The sequence below is a fragment of the Camelina sativa genome, chromosome 3, assembly GCF_030686135.1.
Source record: "Camelina sativa cultivar CO46 ecotype springtype chromosome 3, ASM3068613v1".
Classification (NCBI taxonomy): domain Eukaryota; kingdom Viridiplantae; phylum Streptophyta; class Magnoliopsida; order Brassicales; family Brassicaceae; genus Camelina; species Camelina sativa.
The window spans coordinates 30,296,623-30,320,560 of record NC_141882.1 but is presented as its reverse complement, the minus strand read 5'-3'; the positions used below and the strand labels follow the sequence as shown (position 1 = coordinate 30,320,560).

The window sequence follows — 23,938 nt, the reverse complement described above, 5'->3', positions numbered from 1 at the left end:
TTTTAATGTTTTTTACATAAAACTCATGTAAATCTAGCATATTTTGACATATTTTAAGTTTGATAACCTTATATTTCTAAGTTTTTTTGTTAATTATTAGGATGTTTAAGTCAGTTGCATAGATCTAAATATGAATGAACTTTAACACTCCGACTAGAACTCTACTCGCCCATGAACAATTTCTGGTTTCCATTTCTCTCTACTCGGCCATGAACAATTTCTGGTTTCCAATTGTTTTTTTTCACCACAAAATATCTCAACTTTTTGTTTTCTCTCTTCAATTTTTTTTTTAATTTTTTTATATATAATTAAAAAACAGCTAAAATAAAGTCATGTTACATTTGGAAGAGAAAGCAAACTAATATAGTTTGGTTATATGGACATTATTGTCCAAAAATGACCTTCTGGCTATTCTATAAAAAGTGTAATTGACTTTGTCAAACCATGAAAGAAAATGTTTTTTTAATGTGTTATGTGAAAATTTCTTTATAAAATATACCACCTTATTTTCACTCCAAAATATTTAACAGGTGGCAAGAATGGCTTCATTTCTATATTTTCAAAACTATTCATATTTTTTTTTTTCGTAACTAATATTCTTCTTCCTAACATTCTATTCATTTTAACATCACTTATTCACTTCATACATATGAAAATCAGAAAGACTCAGAGCAAAGAAAAAAAAATCACTTTATACATATATATATATATATATATATAGATCCTTATCAAAATTATATACTCGTGGCATTTCTACGTTTATATTTACAATATTTTTTTTCTCTATTGTTGCCTACATATTTTCTAGAACTTTCTAATAAAACCAAACACGCTTCCTAAATTTGATAATTAAAATTGCCACATGAAGATATTTGCAATATACATATAATTTTGAAGCATAAACAATATGAATAAATAATAAAATATAAACAAAATTACCATAATTAGAAATGTCAAACTCTGCAAAAAAATTAGAAATGGAAACAAAAAATACTTCTATTAAAGGGAATTAACTATTCTTTAACTAATACTATATTGTGTGTGAAAATAAATTTGGTATTTGTTCAGAGAAAAAGAAGAAAAAAAACATATAAAAAAAAGAAGTGAAAAGGAGTCAACATTAGTCTTTTAAGCCATATCCAATACCCAATTTGCAAAGACAGAGGAAGAGAGAGAGAGAGAGAGAGAGAGAGAGAAGAAAGAAACAGCCATGTTCTGAGGAAGGAGACATGCATCATCATCATCTTCATCTTCATTATCATCATCATCATCATCAATTCACCATCATAATCTCAAGCTGATTACTTAACTTCTCTTTCTCTCCATCTCTTACCAAATCCAAAACACCAAAGGTCTCTCTCTCTCTCTCTCTCTCTCGCTCTCTCTTTCTTGTTCGCTTAATTTATTTGGTAGTGTGTTATGATTATGTTGCTCCATTTTTACTTCTGATGATGTAATTAAAAAACTAAAAAAAAAAAAAAACTCAATTTTTGAGTGATGAGAGAGAAAACTCTGTTTGGTTTCTATGTTTGGTTGGATCAGTAAGTTCTAAAGAGATTTGATTTCTTCTACTAGGTTCGCGTGAAAGATGAGCTGATTCCTTCTATTCAAAAATCCCAGAAAGTTTAAAATTTTTCAGTTTCTGTTTCTCTTCTCACTCTCTTTGTGTTTGCATGTTGTGTAAGTTCTTAGCCATGTTCAAAGTTTGAATCTTTAGAAACCCTTCAGATCATTTAGCAATCTTACTATGTGATTGAACCTGGAATCTTTGTGTTTATGATCTTTTTGGTTTCATTTTCTCTCTTGGGTTTGTTTGATTTTTGGGGATCATGGTAAAAAAAAGTTGACTTATGACTAGACTTTGTTTGGTTTGGACATTTAGCTAAAGATTTGAAGACAATGCAAGTGTTTCATCAAAGGAAAGATTCATCTTGGGGAAACTCAATGCCAACAAATTCAAACATTCAAGGATCTGAATCTTTCACCTTGACAAAAGATATGATGATGTCTACTACACAATTCCCTGGGATGAAACATTCGAGTTTGCAGCTGCAAGATCAAGATTCATCCTCAACACAATCTACGGGAGAATCAGGCGGCGGCGGCAGCGGTGGTGAAGTTGCAAGCTTTGAAGCACGTAACCGTTATGGATGCAGCACTGTTAATACACATCTCTCAGGTCAAATAAAATTAACTGATTTTTTGAACACCAATCGCATTGCCTAAAAAACGCTAATGGGTTTCTCTTCTTGTCTTTGGTTGATGCAGGGTACATCGGAAACTCGGGAAAGCCTATTGAAAGATATACCAAGTCAACTACCACCTCGTCGATGGTTTCTCAAGATTCTGTGTTTCCTCCTCCTACTTGTGGTCAAACACCTTGGTCTCTTCAATGTGCTGAAACATCACATTTCAATGGTTTCTTGCCTCATGAATATGCATCAACACCAACGGTAATATGCTGTGAAGCCTTGTGCTTTCACAATTCTGAACTGATGTTGGCGCATTGATTGGTTGATTGGAAAATCTTTTTGTGCAGGTGCTGCCACATTTAGAGATGATGGGTTTGGTTTCTTCAAGAGTGCCATTGCCTCATAACATTCAAGAGAATGAACCAATATTTGTCAATGCGAAACAGTATCATGCAATCCTCCGTCGCAGGAAGCACCGTGCTAAACTCGAAGCTCAGAACAAACTCATCAAATGCCGTAAAGTATGAATCTTTTTTCACTCAGAAGACCTAAGATGATTCGATGCAATTCAGGAGTGAGTAACAAAGTTTTGTTTTCTTTTTTCTGTAGCCGTACCTACATGAGTCTCGCCATCTTCATGCTTTAAAGAGAGCTAGAGGCTCCGGTGGACGTTTCCTCAATACAAAGAAGCTTCAAGAATCATCAAACTCTCTGTGTTCTTCTCAAATGGCAAATGCACAGAATTTCTCTAAGAGCCCTCGCGGTGGTGGAAGCGGTATCGGCTCTAGTTCAATCACACCGAGCTCCAGTTTAAACCGTATCAACATGTTCCAAAACCCGCAGTTCAGATTCTCAGGTTATCCATCAACACACCATGTCTCAGCTCTCATGTCAGGGACTTGAGGCACCTGAGAAGGATCTTGCTCCGGGAGAACTCCGACTAATTCCGGCGACTGGTGATCATATATGACGGGAAGTCATCCTTGGCTACTTTTTCTTATCGGTTTCTTTACAAAAATTCTTCCTTTAAAAACTTTGCTTTCATATCCTCTGCAATCTCTCACTCTATATAGAGTGACTTGAAGAACTTTTCAAATCATTGTCAAACTATTTTGTTAAATGAAAATTTCGGATTCTTTTGAGTACAAATTGCATTACCCTATTTAGATACAATGAGAAGAAAAGATTCAGAGTCATTAGGAGTAATATACACGCATAGATCCCCTAATGCTCTGAAGACAAACTGGACACTTAAGGTTTAACTCTCGTTCAACGGTTGAAGCACATAGCCTGCAACATACTACATGTCCACAGGGAATAAACGCAGGTACTCTCCTTCTTGTCACGCAGATCACACACAATTCTCCATCTGGGATTTCCTCTGCATCCTCGGGTTCATCATCGACTATGGGTTCACTTGGTCTCTGTGGCAGCTCTCTCTGATGGTTCCGTAGTTTCCATCTATTCCAGGTCCTGAAGATAAGACAGTTAAACAGATTTGGTATCAAAACATTGCCCAGATCTATAACTATATTTGATCTCACACAACTCCAGTACCTGACAGCAGCATAGCTAAGGATGCCAACAGAGACAATGCCCAAGATAACACTGCCTAAGAATATTAAGCCGGTCTGATCCATAAGTTCCTCTATCATCTGGTCCTTGGTCATCTCTGATCTGCAAAGATTATTCAATAAGATTTATATATGAACAGCAATAGATCCATTTTGCAACAATGGACTAAGTATTGTCAAATGATCAGTTGAGAAAACAAAAAGAAGAAGATGATGTATTCATTTGAGCTAGCTAGCAGGCAGATATATAATTTCAATATTTCATCATTGGCGAGAAAAAAGTATCTTACAAGAAATAAGGAAGATCTTGGCACGATTTGATTTCAGGAACTCCATTCTTAAAACTGCAGATGCCAACAGCTGTTATATCTTTCCCAGGTGGTAAAATCTTCTCCACATCAAGCAGACCGACCTTGAAAGAGAAAGAATTACAAAAGTTAGGAAGGAAGTAGCCAAGAACAAGTAACCATAGGTTCTCAAAACCAGAGCTTTCTTTACAAAAAAATACTCACAGGATACTCGGGGAACAGAAAGGCTTGAAGAAACGAAGTATTAATAGGCTGCAAACGATTATACACAGTGGTAAGCGGAAGAGGTTGCCTTGAACCATCCATATTAACAAGGAGATAACTAGACTGCGATTGTTGATCATTTCCTACAATGACAAATGGGACCTGCACAAAGCAAACGATTTTAGTCATGGATAGAGCCAAAGTTGAAACCTCTGAAAGCTGCTAAAGAGTGAAGAAGGCAAACAAAATTTACCTTTCTCATAAAATCAACTCCTTGCTTGGGCATAGACCTCTCCAACATAAACCGGTAACCAGTCGAGTGGAACAATCTCTTCCATCCACTATACACATACTGTAAACAAAAATGATAGACATTAGAAAAGGATTCAACTTGTCCCCAAAACATATATTTCCCTTCTGAGATGATCACAGCAACACCAAATCACATAATCTTGATGGTAACTTAACCAATCACTATGTAAAATCTAATCATGAACCAAATCATCCAAAGTTAAGCCTTTTGAGAGAAACATAAAACAAAATTAGGTCAAATGCAATTTGTATGCAGCAAAATTCACAAAACTGTTTCAAATAAATTGGTGTGTTTAAGTAAGTGTACCGTTTGCGTTCTCTGGATAATAAGAGCTTTATCTCCAGTCTCCGACGAGATTAACACGTTGTCGTCACCGGTAATCTTCGGTCTGACGAATCCACGAACCACAACGAGCCGCTGATCAGGGCTGGTCCCGTGCTCGTTAGTCTCAGATTTGTCTTCAGACGCCGGAAGAAGTGATCGGAGGTCAGCGACGGAGACTTCGGGTGCATCGTTGATCTTGTTCAAGGCGGCGTTGGTAGATGCACACTTGATAGCAGAACCGACGGCGCTTATAGCTAAAGTCAGTCCGAGGACTGCGCCGTCGAAGGAGAGAGCGAGGTCAAGCAATAGATTGAGAATGGCACGCTCCGGCGAGGACATAATGGTAATTTTACCAAATTTCCACGCAGACACGCACAACGGGACGAGTGAAGACTAAATTAAAGATAGAATCATACAACGGTATTAAAGATAGATTCATACGACGGTAATTTGGGTCTTTAATGGGCCTATGCACGAGTTAACTGCAAAAGACTAAATTACCCCCATTTCAGCTACTCGGAACCGCTAAACGAAATAAATAAATAGCGTTTTACGTATATTCCAGTTTACCCTCAACGTTATGTCAGATTTACAAACAAGAACCATAGGTGGAGCAGATCTAAGAGTGGGAGAGAGATTAGTCGCCGATTTCATCAACCTCTGTCGTGTTCCTGCCACTACCGCTCCACCAAATCTGTTTCGCGCTAGGTATTCATCGCCTCTATATGGTATAAAAACTCCTGTTTTGGTACTTATTGATGAAGCTAGGTTAAAATCTCTTCTTTCATATCTCCATCTTCGTTTTTCTCTGACTCGTGAAGCTCCAATTCTTATCTATTTGATGTTTGTTTGTGCTTTTTTGTGTAAAAAGGTGCGTAATTGAGAACATGGCTGGAGAAGGTGAAGAGGATGTACCTAGAGATGCTAAGATTGTGAAATCTCTGCTTAAGTCGATGGGTGTGGAGGACTATGAGCCTCGTGTGAATGTGATACACCAGTTTCTGGAGTTATGGTACCGGTATGTGGTGGAAGTGTTGACAGATGCTCAGGTTTACTCAGAGCATGCTAGCAAATCCAACATTGACTGTGATGATGTGAAGCTCGCTATTCAGTCCAAAGTTAATTTCAGCTTCTCATAGCCACCTCCAAGAGAGGTATGCATTGTTGTTGACGATTCCTTGTTTCATTTTCTTGAGATTGTTGTCTGAGAAAGAGTGAGATATGATATGGCCAGAGTCATTTGGTTAGCTGCTATGTGAATGATCATTAGGGAAGTATCACCTTACTTACGATTTGTGAACAGTAACCCTCTTGCCACATAAGTTGCATTACTGAGAACCTCAAATGTTTTCGTTTGCTAAATCCATGTCGTTTGATTTTGGAATCTCGATGTCTCTGTTGTTGGATGTTTGATTTAGGTTCTGCTAGAGCTTGCTGCAAGTAGGAACAAGATCCCTTTGCCAAAATCGATAGCAGGACCGGGTGTTCCTCTCCCACCCGAACAGGACACATTGCTGAGCCCAAACTACCAGCTTGTGATAACAAGGAAGTCAGCTTCCACAGAACCTGAAGAAACTGAGGATGATGAAGAAATGACAGATCCTGCACAGTCCTCGCGAGAACAGCAGCAACAACAAACATCAGACCTCCCAGGTCAAACTCCCCAAAGAGTCTCTTCCCCTCTCTCTACAAGACCCAAGAAGTAGATACACAAAAAGTCTATTATGTTATTATGTATCAAAATGTAGTAGCAGAATTATTATTAATGACCATATGTGGTATCAAGGAGTAGAATGTAAGAGAATCATATATTAATGACCAGAGTCAGTTTTCGTAGAACATATGAGCAATATATATATATATATATATATACACTGTTGTGTGGAAATCACAATACCAAAGATACAACAAATCTTCTGAAGCATTACTATATATGCAACTATAGAATATATACATGAACAAAGGTAATTAAGAGAATCTGTTAGCTTCCCCAGCCAACCATGGTCCCAGCAGCTGCACGGTGAGGGCGTGAAAACGCAAGCCCCCTATCATACATCTGCTGAATTTCCTCTCTGTATTCAGTCAGAGATTCGTCAGGTATGGCTGGAGTCAGCTCCACCATATCTCCCATTTTCAGCTTGCATTTTAGATCACTTACAGGTGTCTGGTTTAGTCTTGGCCTTAGCTCTTCCTTTGCCGGGATGCTGTACATTGACCATCTCAAGCTTCCTGGTCCTGCTCTACTTAACAGGTCCGAAACTGTGGAATTCGCAGGAAACTCTTGCACAGTCATCTGCATTTTTTCAGGTTTATCAAATTATACTCCAATCAAAGAAACATCTTCAATGAGAAGAATTTGAAGGTGTTTACGATTAACTAACCTTCTCATTTTCAATTACAATGACATAAAGTGGTCCTTCTTGGTTGCCATTAGGCTTATAAGAAAATGGACAATCTTCAACGTGAGATGGGAAACTGCACAAGGGCTCTGAAGAGCAGATCGAGGATTTGTCTTTGCTCATGGTTTCAAAATGCCAGGTCACAACCCATCTTGCCCATTCAACCATCTGAAGCACAAATGATGAGTGTTTGCAGTCACCTTCCTTGTATCTCCAGTGAGTTGCAAACCCAAATTCAGCTTGCAAATGCATCTCCTTTGTGCGTATTTGAACTTCAAGCGGAATAGTTCCATCACCCCTTACTACTGCATGCAAAGATTGGTACCTAAAATTCCAAAAGCCCAAACTCAGATGATTAGAGAATGAAGTAGCCTGCATCATTATAAGCTACAGCCGGTTTGCAGAACCTACCCGTTGAACTTGGGATGAGAAATGTAATCTTTCAGCTTTCCAGGAACTTCAGACCATAGCTTGTGAACTACTCCTAAAGCCTTGTAACAATCTTTCTCATTGTCAACAATCAAACGTAAGCCATGAATGTCATGAATTTCATCCATGGTTAGCTTTTTCCTGACATAGAATGAAGTGTCAGTATTCTGGTTCTCTCCATTATCTTAGTGAAACTGATAAACCAACAAGCACTTTCGAATAAAGAGGAAATGAGAACTTACTTTAACATCTTGCAGTAGATACTATACAAGCTCTTGTGTCGTCCAGAGAGAACATGGTAAGAAATGCCTTCTTTCTTAAGCGCTTGCTCCAATTTGTCAATCGCAGAAGTAATCATAGCTTCATCGAACGAATCCTCAAGCATATCGGACATCTCATGGTGCTGATAAGGATGGAGATGCTTGAAACACAGATTTTCAAGCTCAACTTTCCAGGTAGATATTCCTAAACGATTAGCCAAAGGTGCAAATATCTCTAGAGTCTCTTTAGCAAACCTTTGTTGTTTCACTGGCGGCAAAGCATAGAGCGTCATCATGTTATGTAACCGATCAGCTAACTTTATAAGAACAGCTATCGCGTCTGCCATTGCAAGAAACATAGTATGCAAACGATCTGCTTCAACGGTTTTACATGATGTGTTGTTTTCCCGAGCAAGTGTACTTAATTGGCTCAACTTAGACACCTAACGCAATAAGAAGAGAGGACTCAATTAAATCTAAAGTCTCAACCATAAAACAAGCTTTTAGCTGAAACATATTCAGAGCTGTTACTTTACTTACCCCTTCCACAAGATCAGCAACTCCTGATCCAAAAGTTCTGAGAATATAATCATAGCTCATGAACGAATCGTCTAAAGTATCATGTAAAATACCAGCAACAACAACGGTCAAATTAGCTCCAATGTCAGCTAACAACATTGCAGTCTCCACACAATGTTGCAGGTAAGGATCACCATTTGCTCTGATCTGATTCAAACACATCAATTAGCAAAATCAAAACCAAGATTACAGAAAAATTAGTGAGATTTAAGTTCTTCTTCACAATCACACACTTGTCCTCTATGAGCTTTCTCAGCTTCGTAAAAAGCTTTGACCACAGATTCATCTTGGAAGATTTTGTGTTTCAATTGAGCACGTCTAAGCAAATCCATGGCATATGGTTGTCTTCGTTCTCCTTCGAAACCATCGTCCATGGCGAACGGTAGCTGCTCATCGACAAGAACAGAGTCTGTATCGTAATCAACACAAGAGCCAATAGCTTTCCTGACGAAATCATTGAACAATCTGCTAGATCCCACACGGAGAGCAGAGCCACCATCTAAGTTCCGATCTCTTGAAATCCTCATCGGAGGACTGTTGCTAGATGAGATCGGACCATGAAGCACCGAGACAGGGCTATGGTGATCACGTTTAAGGTACGAAGAACCGATGAATTTGCTCGGAGAATAACAGAAGGAGCCACTTAAGGTCCAATCGTCGTTACGATCATAGCGTATCGAAGCCAACTCATCTCCTACCGTCGGATGCAACGAAGAGGAGGAAGAGGTCGATGATTTGACGGATGCGCCGGAGAAAAGAAAAGAGAGACCTCCGATTGTGGGGGAAGACGTAAAAGAAGACCCCGGTGAAGACCTGGAGTTGAGTTCGAGATCACAAGAGATATGAGCGTTGATCTGGTGAGCTGTAGAGCACACAGTGCTCGCTGGACTGGCGTAAAGCGCTATGGTCGTCGCTACCACCATTTGAAACTCTCTTCTCTGGGTTCTTCTGATTCGGAAATCGTTAAGAAATCAAATTCGAAAATCGTAAGAAATCTTGGAATCGACTCCAAAAGCTTCGTCAATTTCTCGGGAAAACGAAGAAATTTTTCCTAGAAAGCTCTAAAATCGTAGATCTATGAATAAATCGAATCTAAAGTATATACAATTCCAAAACACGAAATTGAAAAGGGGAAAACCTAATTAAATCAGAGAAAACAAAGAGATTGTGAGAGAGAAATTGAGAAATTTTGTTTTTCTTCTACTTGAATGATTTCCAAAGAAAGAAAGAAATCAAAATAATCTATCGTTGGAGTCTGGTGGTGGTGGTGGTGGGTATCCGTTCTTATTCGCCCGTTAAATCCAGCAATCGAGGCGAAGCTGAGCATAACGAAATTACTTAATTACCCTTTTCTGTTTAACCAGAGGATTACTGACTCTAATTGTTATTTTAGTAATGTCGTTATCCATAAATCTATAAATAAACCATTTTCGGGTACTTTTTGTTCGATCTGATTCTTTACACACTCACTAATCTTTCTTTCCGAATTTAAAATATGATTACAACTTTTTTTTTTTTAAAAAACATTATCATTCTTCATGGATTGAAACTAGGGATGTCATTTAGGCCTAAGGTCCGCGGGCATGGTCTGTTAAGTACCATAGCGGATCGGGCATGGGTTCTTAATTTCATGCCCAAAAATTGGTGGGTCTCGCGGACTCGGCCCATTTCGTTTGCGGGTCAAACGGATTTTGTCCGCTCACGACCGCGTTCATGCGGGTGGTCCGAAATTGCCAACATCGCATGCTTCTCGGCTAGCCTTTGAGAGAAGAGGAAATTCACGGAGAGCAGAGGAGATCTATGCCGGTTCACAAGCGGTGGTGAAGAGAGCTCCGATTGAAGCAGATGTTAAACTTGAATGGTATCGGCATATCAATCTCGATACAGTTTTGAATCTTTTAGCTGGGATTTGCAGTTCCAATTCCATATATGGTAGAAACTCTTTTTTTGTTACATCGTTATTGTAAATTTGTGAACATGGTGAGAATTACGAATCCATCGTTTTTTTTTTGAAGTCTTGATTTTTAGATTCTGGGTATGAGCTTGTTAGAGTTCTTAGTTGTATTTTGATGTTTTAGAACATATAGTTTAATTTTTAGATTACATTGATGGAGATATGAAGCTTAAATATGTTTACATTAATTTAATTCGTTTGCTTTTTTTGGGTGTCTTTGTGTTAAAAAAGGTTCTGTAGTGAAGAAATCTCGAGAAAGTGGTTTCTTGTTATGTGGTTTGTGTGGCAATATGCTGGTCTTAAAATCAACCAAGTGTGCAGAATGTCAACTTTGCAAAACAACGAGAAATGCTAAAGGTATCCATGAGTTTCTCTCTTTATAATTTATATCATCAGAATCGAAACAGTTTTTGTTTCTTGTGCTTTGATCTTTCGTTGTTTTCAGATATCATTGACAAGAACATAGCTTACACAGTTTCTGTTGAGGTATGTTTTTTGCTGCATCACATAATCTGTATGTTATTCATAAGTTGTGTTGTGTAAATTTGGTTTCTGTTTCACAGAGTTATGATGATCTCTATGCTCTTGATTTGTCTTTGTCCATTATTAATTAGGCTATGAACACACGCACACATACAAAAAATGAAAAAAAAACCATTTCCTGCTTTGTAATTAATTTCAGGCATGAACATTGAACACTGTTTTATTTTTTTGCAAGAACATTGTATCATAAACATTAGTATATAACTCATGCTTTTTGCTTACTACAGGATATCAGAAGAGAATTAGGAATATCTCTGTATGATGAAAATGTGCAGGAAGACGCAGAGCTGCTACAGGTTTGTAATAAGATAACAGTTCTCACATGTTTTTTTTTCTCAATACATGGCTTGTGATGCTGATGGATAATTCATCTCTTTGCAGATCAAAAAGGCGTGAGAGAAATGCCAACACCGAAAGCTTGTATACACAACCAGACAGATATAAGTTTTAGATTCTTTGTTTCAAGTTCTTGTCTTTTTTAATTCAACTTCAACGACAATTTAAGTGAAGCTTTTAGTTCATTTCTGCTGTCAATATCGTCTTATTGGCTTCAATTCTCTACTAACTCACGATGCAGCAAAGCAGTTCCTTGCCTCCTGTTATAAGGATATTACCAAGTAAATGGTCGGAAGTGGGATCCACTGCTGAGATTCTAATGTTTTTTATTTTGTCTGGTTGGGATTTTTTCTTGATTCATTAAATCTATTTGTGGATGAGGAATCCCAATTTTTTTCTCTTCTCGTTTACAAAAAAAAAAAGAAAAGAAAGTAGTACAAACACTTACGTCCGTTGATGAAGGAAATGAAAGTCATCAAAATAACATTTGTTTGCATTAGTTTGTATAAACTATAAACATTTGAAATGTGGTTGATTGATTCTTCTTTTCTGTAAGATATTATTTGTGTTTAGTGTTGTTGACTCCTAATCACATATTTAACCCAAATCACCCAGTGCTGTACCTTAAGGACAATTTAGACATTCCCATATACATTTCACTCGGCTTCTAGACCTAAAACTAAAAGTTAAAATTATTATTAGCAAACTTTTATTTTCTTCACGAAATCATTTTTTTGATAAGGACACCGACGAACTGTCGAAGAAGGAAAAAAAAAAAAAAAACATATGCCACGTGGTTCAAGAGGACGGAGCAAAACTAGACAAGTGTCTTAATTGGTGGCCAAGTTTTACATTTGTGTGCCAGGTCAGCGTCTACGCTCAAGGCTCAGCCGCTCAACCTCCGTGACTTGTGGGAGTCGTCGTTTACCATAGTGTAGAATCGACGGTCGTGTTTGAGTCTTGCGATTAATATCATAGACGTCAAAACTAATCACGACAATATATACTGTTCAACTTACCGGTCTCAAAGTCAAAAATACCAACACCTGTTTTTGTATTTTGACTTTTGATTCAATTTATTTAACCTTTTTCTTACAATTTTCTTGTCTAAATCAAAGCAAACTAGACCTCATTATTGGTCGGGAAAATGAAAAAGTCATATATATGCATGTTATTCACGTGTAAATAAAATAAGCAGCAGGCGAAAACGTTCATCAGTTGTTTAGTTACATCTTCTATCTATACGTTCGATTGATTAAAAATTTCAAATAGGTATATGATCATTTATTCTAATTTTAGTTGATTATAAAAGAGGCATTCAATTTCGTGAAATTTATATCACAGGCAGGAGGGGTGAATGGTTCCCCAAATAAACCAAAAAGAAAATTAGAAGTGGGTTACGTTAACTTAGAAGCAAATTTGGTAAGAGGCAACGTGCAAACTTTAGCCACCCAAAGACTTAACCACGTGGGAGTTCTTCTATTCCACACGCAACCACGTAATAACTAACGTACGTACCCATTCGTCACAACGTGTTTAAATTCGGTTTACTCTGTTTGGTTTATTGGTCTGGCTTGATTTGGTTTTGTTTTTGTGGACCGGCCGGTGGTGTGATCTTATGGGCTTTTTCTCACCAAGCTAAACTGCTATGCCCATTTTGGTGATCAGTTTTTTTTTTTGTGTTGGGTTATAAGATTTATGAGATCCATAAAACGTAACAAAATAAAACATAGGGCAAGTGAAGTAAATTAAAAACCCTACTTTTTCTAGCTGGAAGAACGACGATGTTTATCTTCCTCAGGATTTGGTAGAGGGTACTCTCTATAGGGTTCCCATAGCACAGTGAGATTCACTTGCAAAAGATATGGAACGAGAGACGATTTTACAAAGAAACACCTTGATATAGCAAGGGTGTTCATGAATCTTGATGTGTGATTTTAGAGCTTGTTTTGTGAGCGTCAATCTCCATGGAATTCACGACGAAAAATTGATCCATCTACTAAGAGAATGGGTAAGAATAGTCATCATGTTGTGATATCGATCAGTCACATCCATAACTTCGAAGGCTTATTGTTAAGTGTCACTAATTAGGACAACAACACTTGGCTAGTGGTTTGGAACCAGCATTTGGGGCAAACCAAGAACTACAAGAACCACAATCATGTTGGGCAACAAGAACCACAATCTTGAGGTATGAGTGCACACTAAAGCATAAAAACTTTTGAGAGCGAAGTGTGTGTGTTCTAAAGTCATTCCCGGAAGGTTCTTGAATTCGTAGAAGGTTCTTGAATTCCCGCGTTGAACAAAAGTTCCATGAATTCGACTTAACACAAAAGTTTCATAAATTCCCGGAAGGTTCTTGATGTTAGAATAGAACAGCTTGGTGTGTTATTTAAGAGGTGTGATGCATTAGAGATGGAGATAAATGGATTACACTATGTGAGGATATATTTTTGGGGTTCTAAATTTTTTTAATTAATATAATTTGTATTTTTGGTTGAATAAGAATTTTGGGTATTCTAATTAAAATGTACCCCTCCAATAGTGAGTTCTAATATTGAGTCTCTTAATTTGTTTTTTTTTTTTGAAAAGAAATAAATTAAAGTACAATATGAAATTATTACATATTAAGATTGATGTTTATAAAATTATTGCATTTCATAAAATATTAAACATCGAAAACATTAAAACATTAAAACATCATAAAATAGAAGTACAAATCATAAAGTGTTATGGAACTAGAGAATCGAAGGAGTAAAACTCTTGTTCTTATTCATGTAATGTCATTAAGGTTACGTATATATAGAGTACAAAGACAAAGGCTAAAACCGACTAGGAATAGGTAATGGCCGATGGGCCTATGTCCGATGGACCGTACACGTATGGGCCGTACATGGCCCGGTTATGGAGTCCACCATCCAGTGTTTTACAACACTCCCCCTTGGATGACATAACCGTGCATGTGCAAGGAGAGGATCTCTCTAATGCGCTTGGGGATGCTGCCTCATTAAAACCTTACCAGGAAAACCCAATGGGACAAAACCTTGGTGAAGGAAAAAGAGTACAGCACGCATTACTCCCCCTGTTCCAAGCATCACTCTAAGTCCTTAAGCCTCTGCATTCCAATCTGGTGCGTGAGCTTCCTGAATGTTGTTGTCAACAATGATTTGGTGAAGAGATCGGCTGAGTTGTCGCATGATTGCACCTGTACCACACGAACTTCTCCGGCCTTTTGTAGTTCGTGCGTGAAGAAGAAATTCAGTAGGATGTGCTTCGTCCGATCTCCCTTGATGTAACCTTCCTTGAGCTGTGCGATGCAAACCGTATTGTCTTCATAGATTACAGTTGCTTCCTTATTGTCGTCCATGCCACTATCGGTCCGGATGTGTTGCGTCATGGACCGTAACCACACACACTCACGACCGGCTTCATGTATTGCTAGGATTTCTGCGTGGTTTGAGGATGTGGCCACGATGGTCTGCTTCATGGACCGCCATGAGATTGCTGTACCACCGTGCGTGAATATGTACCCGGTTTGAGACCTAGAGTTGTGTGGATCCGATAAGTAACCTGCATCAGCAAAACCAACTAAACCATCTCTGTTATAGTTAGTATAAAATAAACCGAAATCTACTGTCCCTTGTAGATAATGCAGGACATGTTTAATACCATTCCAGTGCCTTATAGTCGGACAAGAACTAAATCTTGCTAGGAGGTTCACGGCAAAACATATGTCCGGTCTAGTGTGGCTAGCCAAGAACATTAACGCTCCAATTGCACTGAGGTATGACACTTCAGGTCCGAGAACTTTTTCATCGACCTTCTTTGGACCAAATGGATCTTTATCCAAGTCTAAGCTTCTAACAACCATTGGGCTGGTCAATGGGTGAGCTTTGTCCATATTAAACCTCTTGAGTACCTTTTCTGTATATGCCTTTTGATGCACAAGGATTCCATTATTTATGTACTCAAGTTGTAGCCCCAAACAGAATTTTGTCTTGCCTAGGTCTTTTATTTCAAACTTTTTCTTGAGATATTCTACTGTTTGGGCAATTTCACCAGAAGTTCCAAGGATGTTTAAATCATCCACATAAACTGCTATTATAACAAACCCTTTGTTTGCAAACTTCTTTATAAATAGACATGGACTGATTGGGTCATTCTTATAGCCTTCTTTAGCTAAATATTCACTTAACCGGTTATACCACATTCGACCACTCTGTTTCAGTCCATAAAGGGATTTGTCCAGCCTTATGCAGTACTGTTCTTGAGAACTACTCTTATCTTTGACCTCAAAACCTTCTGGTAATCTCATATAGATTTCATTATCCAGTGGACCATATAAGTATGCGGTTACAACATCCATTAACCTCAAATCCAGCCTTTCTCTAATGGCCAAACTTATCAAGTACCGAAATATTGTTGCATCCATCACAGGGGAGTATTTCTCCTCGTAATCTATGCCTGGTCTTTGAGAGAATCCTTGTGCTACAAGCCATGCTTTGTATCTCACGATTTCATTCTTCTCATTTCTCTTTCTTACAAAGACCCACTTATGTCCAACTGGTTTAATTTCAGGTGTTATTCTTAAGATCGGACCAAACACACTTCTCTTCTTTAAAGAGTTTAACTCCACGTCAATGGCTTCTTTCCACTTTAGCCAATCTTTACTTTGAGTGCACTCTAATATAGACGTGGGTTCATGATCCTCATTCATTTCAAGTGCTACATTGTATGCAAATATATCATCGATGTCGACATCTTTACGGTTCCATTTTATTCCAGACATTATATAGTTTATTGAGATCTCATCATTATCTATACCTTCAGGTCCTTGAGGTTCAGCGTCCTGAACCTCACTTGGTACCTTAGGACTTGCCGCGACCATGTCTGTATTTTCTGTAATTTCCTTAACCTCGGAGGTACAAAACTAACAACAAGAAAAGCTTTCTGATCACTTAGGAATCTTGCATTTGCAGAGAGATACCCAGAAGCAAGAACATCTCAAGAGAAAGAGAGAGAGAGACTGAAAAAACAACCAAAGGAGAAAAGGGTTGGCTCAGATCTCCCAAAGATCAAAACTTTGTGAACAGAGAGACAGAGTAAAGAAAGTTCCAGATCCTGATCTAGTAGAAGAAAGAACGAGAATAAGATTCCAATCTCCTCCAATTCAATCACCTCCGATTCCAATTGATTTAATCTCCTCCTGTTTCCAGTCGGTTGTGAGATGGCTCTTTTCTGATTGCAAATTCGGAGAGATTCGCGAGAGAGAGGAGAAGAAAAAACAAATTATGGTGTGAAAAAAAAATATTTATATTACATCAAAGCTTCCAACTGATACACGACACGTTCGCAGTCTCTAATACACTATTCAGCTTACTAAATAAGAGGCTCTCTTATTTATTTTACCTATTTCTGATTTATTTTTATGATCAATTTCCCTTAAAACTTGCGCTTAAAACCTCTGTTGGGGGTAGCCTAAGATTCAGCCCAGACCCCAGTGAGATGTCGTGGTAGAAGTTGTACCGTGCAATTTCTCCTAACGAGAGGATATGAGAAGCTTAACTGACAAGAGGAGTACGTTTTAATATTGTAGAGTTAAACATGAGAGTGTTTCTTCATTAACGTCGTTGAGTAGGAGAAGAAAGAAAGTGACAGTGGTTTGTGATACAAACAAGAGAAAGTAAATATGTCCAATAACAGTGCGTACATGCTAAGCAGTGTTTTTGAACAGTCTACATCCTGGCCACTTGTATATGCATCCCGGCAAGGTCCACGTGCAGATGGCAAAAACAGAAGAAATTTCTTTCGAACCGATCTATCCAAACCGGGACAATTAACCAGCGGAGTTTGGGTGCTTGGGTTCATTCTACTTCGATTTCAGGCATTAACCGATAGGAAGGCTTTGATTATTTTTGTTCTATATTCTCGGTTTGGTTCGAGTTTAATTCGACTCTAACATTCAAACCGATTGGTTTGAATCTGATAAAACCTTTGTACCCTATATCCAAAGTTCAAAATCAGCCACTCTCTTCAATGTTGTCTTCTTCTATGTCACGCCTCAATGAGAGAGACTCCAAATGGAGTTGCTCTTAGTTTTCTAGAAGATATTTTACATAACAACTTTGTATGTTCTGCGCTATGATTAATGAAGTATTCAGCTGTTCAACTAATACAAAAAAAAAAAACAAAAGCAATGTAAATTTATTTGAAACAGTAACGGTATACATGCATGTGAAAAAACTGAATACTGTCGGATACAATCAATCAAAAGTGGAAAACTGAGAATTAATTCAAGTTGGTACTACTAAGCATAGAGATTCTCGTTCAAAGTCCAAATGAGTGTGTTAAAATATTATAATTTTATTGGGAAGCGACGAGTTTGTCATGTAAGAACAGAGTACACAGTATCAATAAAGATCTGAATATCAAATGATCATTTATTTCTTAATTCATCTTCTGATTGCATTTCCAGCAAGGCACCTAATTAACTCAATCACTTACAATACAAGTCAAGATATATACTCATCTCATCCCATGATCATTTAATCACGTTACCAAGCACCATACATTCATACACGCTTATAATATATTCAAGTGTCGGTAAATTGATATTGTAAAAACAAAAATGTTGTTTTAAAAATAATAATCATTTCCAGCTATACTTATTCGCTTATCTCATCAAAATAGTGTATCTTTGTATGTATGATGTATCCTTATAAATTGTTATCATTTGTGGAATTTAATCTATCATGGTGACACTACATAGTAACAAACGCAATGTTAATTATTAGTTTTCACCAGAGTGAATCGCAATTACTTAATTTGTATTACATGGACAAGTTTATTTAATTGGAGCTGATGTTATATAGCAGTAAGCATATCTTACCATAAGATTTGTTTTGTTTTGCGAACAAGTCTTCTACAGACTACAGTTATGAACAAATTGAAATCGTACATAGTAAGAAAATACTTAACCATACTGATAGTTTCGTTCTTGCAGTGATATTCCAAGAAATAGGAAAATACGATATATATAATAAATACTTTAATTATAAGATACAACAGCAAAAGTAAAATAAAAGAAAAGTTACAATGAATAAAATTTTAATATAGGACAACGAGACTATACAATAAAATACCGTGCTCGGTCATGGACTGACAAGGAAGAGAAAGAGAGACCTAAACCGGGAACCGCAAACGAAGCCGCTTCAACCGCCATTCGCTGCTGAATCGCTTCAAGCTCAGCTCCTGCGTCTACGAACTCTTTAACCAAATTACGATAAAAACCTTTGATCTTCTTCACAAGTCTCACGTAGTGTAGTTTCAACCACCTTAGCTTCATCCTCCTCACCATCTTCTTTAACGAGAATCCGCCACGTGATACCGCATTGTTCTTCCCGCCAAGACGCACCACCTGCGATTTACGACGCCGGATATGAATCTTCCGGCGACTCCGAGACCACCGGAAGACTGAGGTTGCGGCGATGCGCGGATCCATATTATTGTGGGTTACAAATTTGGAGAAATGAAAGAGAAAGAGAGATATATTATGTTTTAGAGAGTCACCATACTGAGAAACTAATATATACACACACACATACACGTAATAGGAAAATAAATAAGTTTTTGGGGTCAGTGACCTTTCATGTGACATGTGACATATTCCGTAAAATAGTACTATTTTATGGTTGTAAATTATACAATACATTAGTATATGTGGTTTTTAATTTAAGGGATATGGCCTATATGTCACGACAATTTGACATATAACTCAACCTGACCACACATCAATCTCACATATATGTATTTGTTTCGGATTCTTACATATACTACTATTACTTCGGGTAGGCTAAACAAAGACGTTGATTGAGAAATGTTAGCTAGTAAAGCTATACATAATATTAATAAATAGATAGACCCAATAATTGTAACCTGATCATCACATATTTGTTTGAAACGAAAACAAAACAAAGGAAGGTAGGGGAGCCAAGTGAGAGAGGTATCAATTAGATTAGAAATGGGCAACACATATTATGTTTTCTTGTGTTTCCAATAATATCGCAGGGCAAATAGACGGTTTAGTTTAGAGGGCATGAACTTGTTTTCATGTCTTCCCTTTTTGAATCATAAAACCATTTATGTAATTTTTAAAACACTTTGTAATATACACATGTGTCTTCTTGTTTTCGTATGCTTTATTACAATGCAATGATAACAAGAAATTTCAATGATTGACAAGATGAGTCATATCGCCTAGTTTGTCTTCAGCTTAATGGTTGTTAATTCGATAGTATATATTATACTGTACATGATCCACATTACTTGAGCAAGATGATAAACGGATACAGTTTTCTATAGGGACATAGGGTAATATAATATATCATTCATTATCAATTGCATATAAAACTATACAAGTTTAATTACAACTTTAAATCCAAAGAATCGATATTATTTGTAAATATCAAAACAAATCTACATACAATGAATTCTCTGTTTTGTTTTTTTCATAAAACAAACGATTCCCTGTTATTCTCATGAATCATAAACTTTTGCTAACATAATAACATGCATGAGTACCGATCATACTAATTGTTTTCAATCTGGTGATTTCACATAAAAATAATTGTTATGCACATACATATAAATCCAACATTAAACTGATCAGTAGAAACATCAAAAGGCATATACATAAGCCCAAAAATAATTAAAACAACCCATATGAGTGTCAGAGTTGTCATTTTGCGAGAACAGAGCAATAAGATATAACATGTTCTTGGATGTCTTGTCCTAAGTTGAGCATATTCCAAGACTTCCAACACTATTATATCTTTATATTTATGTACTATATATTTATAATGTTACGAGATTTTGATATATGGCATCAAATTTTATATATATTATACCTCCCCTTATAAAAAGGGTCAAATGACTAATGACATAAGCTATCACGTAATATGTTTACTTCATGCGCAAGAGAAGAAATATATAAATGCATGTGGATAAAGTTTCTACGACATGACTAGCCTTACGCCTTGGTCTCCACGACGGCACATACTTTACATTGCTCTATTGGACCCATTTTTTTCTCCATAGTCTATTCAATTAAATGCGAGAGAATCAATAAGTACATGTAACCTATGTGCCAATGCTATATAGTGTAATTTGGAAACCATTCACCAAGAAAATGATATATTTGACTTCTTGTTCTTTTTATTTTTGTCATCATCTTCTTGTTCTTTTCGGAGTGGATTGAGAGTAGTTATATCCGATACAAATTGTTCGTTGCTAAAATAAAATGATAACAATGTCCAACTATTTATTAGTTTATATATTGGTGTGGAATTTTCCGGTGGTTTAAAATAATGTTTTCTCGATTAGTAAATCTAATTATTAACTAAGCAAAAATAATTGAGTAAACTATTATTGGTTAAACTCGTCTATTCGAGATTACAAATATTGTTATATATTATTGTTTTCTTCAACACGTTATAAGTTATTTTTATAAAAAAGTATGTTTCTGTGTTACGTACGTAACTTGAAAATTTTAAATCAGATAAACAATTATTTTGTTCGATATGAATATCGTCGCACTACCACGTGACGACGATGCACAAAAGTGGGAAGATGGCGAAACAACATTATTGAGTTGATAAACTCAGCCCATTAGTATCAAGGCCCATCAATTTCCATTTTCGAATACATGCCAATGGCTCAGATTCATTATCAGTTACATTAACATAAAAAATACAAACAAACATTTACTTCAGAACCAGTGGGATATCTCTAACTAGATGATGAATACAATAAGCCAATACAGGAGCTGATTACATTGGCGTTTCAAGAAGCCCAAGGTATGAATCCCATGGCGGAGCTGAGCCTGAAAGTGACAAATATCAGATACAATGCGATCAGACCAATGCCCATCACTTTGCTCGGTCGCATCTCGTTGCGAGGGAGCATCACAAGAGCCCAGATCAAACCAAATATTAGAAATCCTAGAGTGTAGAACAAGCTATTATCTTTCGGGATCATGTAAGTCTCTGGACTCTTCGACCAAGCACCAAGAAACATTGACATACCTAATCCAACAAGCGTGTTGAACATTGGACCAGCGTAGCAACCTGATAATGCGATTTGTACGCCATCTCCACCATTCATCGACAATGCGATGTTTGACACTAAGTCACCCATTGAGTTTCCCCAAGCAAGTACGGTTAGACCAAGTATCGACGGGTTGATTCCATATATTCCACCAAATGTAACCAAAAGAGCAACAAGTTCGTTTGCAATCATGTAGAACCATACAATGCTCATGATGAATCCACCTAGTACCCAAGGGATTAAGTATCTTTGAGGCGGACGATCTGGCTCTGTGTTTTTGTATGCAAGATATCCAAGAGTAGTTCCAATCACAATGCCGATAAAGTAGGCTACAACGCTAGCTTGAAGACTCGTCTCATTTTGGCTGCTCCAAAGAAAAGAAACTAGAACAGGAGCTAATGAGACACTAGCCACAGCGTACGTCTTTGACCAGCTATCTTCCTCGATTAAAGGGATTGTCAACCGTCTAGGAATCGTCAATGGCATTTCAAGCATGGATGTGACTTTCAAACATAACGAGCTCTCGACTTCTACACCGTCTTCAGTCCATCCCCATGGAGGTCTTTCTTCATCATTTGCATTTGCTTTTGAGAAATGGTTTGAATAGATGGCTACATTTGTAGCCCACATCCACTGTGGTAGAGAATCATGTAGCCGAGGTGGACCTTCCTCGGTGTCAAGTTCTAGCAAGGGGCTGTACATAGGAATATCCTCATCAACACTTGGGGAGAACACACTTCCTTGCACCGGGAGCAAAGGCATAAAAGAATCCAGCTTCAACCTCCTTGAATGTTTCCTCAGAATCTCATTCGCAGCAACAAGAGAAGCATAGAGCACATAGATGGAGACAAACGCAATGGCGATACCCACTGTCACCTTACCGACCATCAAAATCACCAACAAAGCAACCAATGTGAAAAGGAAGAAACTCAAGTCCCTGATGAAACACTTCTTGTCGATCTTAACTTCTTTATCCGCAACACAAAGCGAAACAATCCCAACAACAATACAAGTCACAAACACCGCACCACCCAAGACGCTGTTAAGACCAACTTCCCCTTTATCCGAACCAACAAAAGCAGCTATACTCGCAAACACATCAGGGGCTCCGTTACCAAGCGGAAGTAAAGTAACACCAGCAACAGTTGGAGGCAACTTCAAAAGCTTAGAAAGCTTCTCCAACGAACAGCAAAAGTAATCTGCAGCAGTGTTACCCAACAGATAAAACAACGCAACAAGCCAAACCCCTAACACAACATAACCCAAGATCTTAAACTCTCCGCAGGAGCAGTAAAAGAAGTTGAGGTAATCAAAGAACCCATCTGGAGAACAAATCGGATTCGATTTCAAGAATTCACATTGATCAGCATAACCTCTGTGTTCATGTAACCTAGAGCACGATACAGTAGTACTATCACCACCACCGCCACCACTCAAGCTGTTATTATTATTACCAGAAGAACCATGAGTCTCATCAACGTCACTCATATGTCGACGAGTTACAGTAAACTTGCTAAACCCATTACTAAACTGACCTTGGGAAACAGTTGCTCTACCACTAGCATCAACGAAAGACAGATTCTTTAATAAAGGGTTCCTGAGTATATCGGTCTGATCAAAGAAGAAGATGAAGATAATTACAGCGCAAAGCCCATTGAAAACCCCGCGAAATCTGGGATTGCTCAAGCTATACATGAAATTCACAGCAATCATTCTCCAAATCCGAAACCTTGTATCGTATCAACAAAACAATTTACCCACCATAGATGATCCTGAGACGAACCAGAGCCTAGGGTTTCAAACAAAAGTGAGAAACCCTAGGATTCTGGGTTTGGATTGAATCAAAGGTTGAGTTGCTCACCGAAATGAATCGCCGCTGTCTGCGATCAGCAAAGCGTGTTCTCCTCACGGCAAAATCGAATCGATCGGTGATTTGAAGAATCACTAGTGTCCCGTCGGATTCTTTACTTGCTTAATTAGAATCCTAATCGGGTGGGTTTATTTGATCCGGAACTCGTAATTAATAATATCAAAGTCAAACCGGAAAGTTTTTTTTAGCTTACCCGGAAAACCAAATGTTAAACCGGTTTGAATAGTTTAATGGGCCGGGCCATAAGCGGCCTGGTAAAGAAAAAAATGGAAAGAGATGGTAATCGTGGCAATGGCGATAACAACAACAAAGAAGTCCTCCTCCTCTTCCTCTGTCTCTGTCTCTTTCTTAACACCGGCAAACGAAAAGCATAGGACACGTGACAATACCACATTTATTAACTACATTAGTAATATACACTAGGTAAATATTTATTATTTGAAATTTGATATTTGTTTATGTAAAATAAAATATGTAAATAATTTTTTTTTTTTTTTTATTCAAATTTATATTTATTTATATAAAAATATGTTTTATTCGTAAAATATT

At 37.5% G+C, this 23,938-nt stretch overlaps 6 protein-coding genes across 14 annotated transcripts; 2 read left to right on the top strand and 4 right to left on the bottom strand.

Annotated features, from left to right (window-relative positions):
- Positions 1-1,055: 1,055 nt before the first annotated feature.
- LOC104778351 (nuclear transcription factor Y subunit A-5) lies at positions 1,056-3,341 on the top strand. Its single transcript, XM_010502780.3, has 5 exons — positions 1,056-1,352; positions 1,883-2,179; positions 2,269-2,453; positions 2,540-2,713; positions 2,802-3,341. Exons 2-5 carry the CDS (start codon positions 1,900-1,902, stop codon positions 3,093-3,095), a joined length of 933 nt encoding a protein of 310 aa, XP_010501082.2. The 5' UTR covers positions 1,056-1,352; positions 1,883-1,899; the 3' UTR covers positions 3,096-3,341.
- Positions 3,289-5,346, bottom strand: LOC104778352 (E3 ubiquitin-protein ligase SPL2). The gene is made up of 6 exons (XM_010502781.3): positions 4,898-5,346; positions 4,532-4,630; positions 4,279-4,440; positions 4,057-4,178; positions 3,750-3,869; positions 3,289-3,665 (listed from the first exon to the last, which is right to left on the bottom strand). Exons 1-6 carry the CDS (start codon positions 5,252-5,254, stop codon positions 3,389-3,391), a joined length of 1,137 nt encoding a protein of 378 aa, XP_010501083.1. The 5' UTR covers positions 5,255-5,346; the 3' UTR covers positions 3,289-3,388.
- Positions 5,347-5,398: 52 nt separating this feature from the next.
- LOC104778355 (putative GTP diphosphokinase RSH3, chloroplastic) lies at positions 5,399-9,961 on the bottom strand. Of its 8 annotated transcripts, none has more exons than XM_087507112.1 (8): positions 8,816-9,854; positions 8,544-8,729; positions 7,986-8,446; positions 7,726-7,884; positions 7,297-7,639; positions 7,074-7,208; positions 6,197-6,601; positions 5,399-6,119 (listed from the first exon to the last, which is right to left on the bottom strand). In XM_087507112.1, exons 1-8 carry the CDS (start codon positions 9,503-9,505, stop codon positions 6,099-6,101), a joined length of 2,400 nt encoding a protein of 799 aa, XP_087363238.1. In that variant the 5' UTR covers positions 9,506-9,854; the 3' UTR covers positions 5,399-6,098. The 8 variants fall into 8 exon arrangements, with proteins under 8 accessions (XP_087363238.1, XP_087363237.1, XP_087363239.1 ...); XM_087507111.1 differs by having other exon boundaries at positions 6,202-6,601; XM_087507113.1 differs by having other exon boundaries at positions 6,206-6,601.
- A 342-nt stretch (positions 9,962-10,303) lies between these two features.
- Positions 10,304-11,613, top strand: LOC104778350 (uncharacterized). Its single transcript, XM_019242196.2, has 5 exons — positions 10,304-10,443; positions 10,768-10,893; positions 10,982-11,022; positions 11,307-11,375; positions 11,461-11,613. The coding sequence occupies exons 1-5, from the start codon at positions 10,428-10,430 to the stop codon at positions 11,473-11,475; spliced, it is 267 nt and encodes an 88-aa protein (XP_019097741.1). The 5' UTR covers positions 10,304-10,427; the 3' UTR covers positions 11,476-11,613.
- Positions 11,614-18,433: 6,820 nt separating this feature from the next.
- Positions 18,434-19,001, bottom strand: LOC104778349 (uncharacterized). Its single transcript, XM_010502779.3, has one exon. The coding sequence runs from the start codon at positions 18,914-18,916 to the stop codon at positions 18,542-18,544; it is 375 nt and encodes a 124-aa protein (XP_010501081.1). The 5' UTR covers positions 18,917-19,001; the 3' UTR covers positions 18,434-18,541.
- Positions 19,002-21,059: 2,058 nt separating this feature from the next.
- LOC104778347 (cation/calcium exchanger 4) lies at positions 21,060-23,697 on the bottom strand. Of its 2 annotated transcripts, XM_087507106.1 has the most exons (2): positions 21,498-23,697; positions 21,060-21,295 (listed from the first exon to the last, which is right to left on the bottom strand). In XM_087507106.1, the coding sequence occupies exons 1-2, from the start codon at positions 23,230-23,232 to the stop codon at positions 21,243-21,245; spliced, it is 1,788 nt and encodes a 595-aa protein (XP_087363232.1). In that variant the 5' UTR covers positions 23,233-23,697; the 3' UTR covers positions 21,060-21,242. The 2 variants fall into 2 exon arrangements, with proteins under 2 accessions (XP_087363232.1, XP_010501075.2); XM_010502773.3 differs by having other exon boundaries at positions 21,060-23,555.
- Positions 23,698-23,938: the final 241 nt, after the last annotated feature.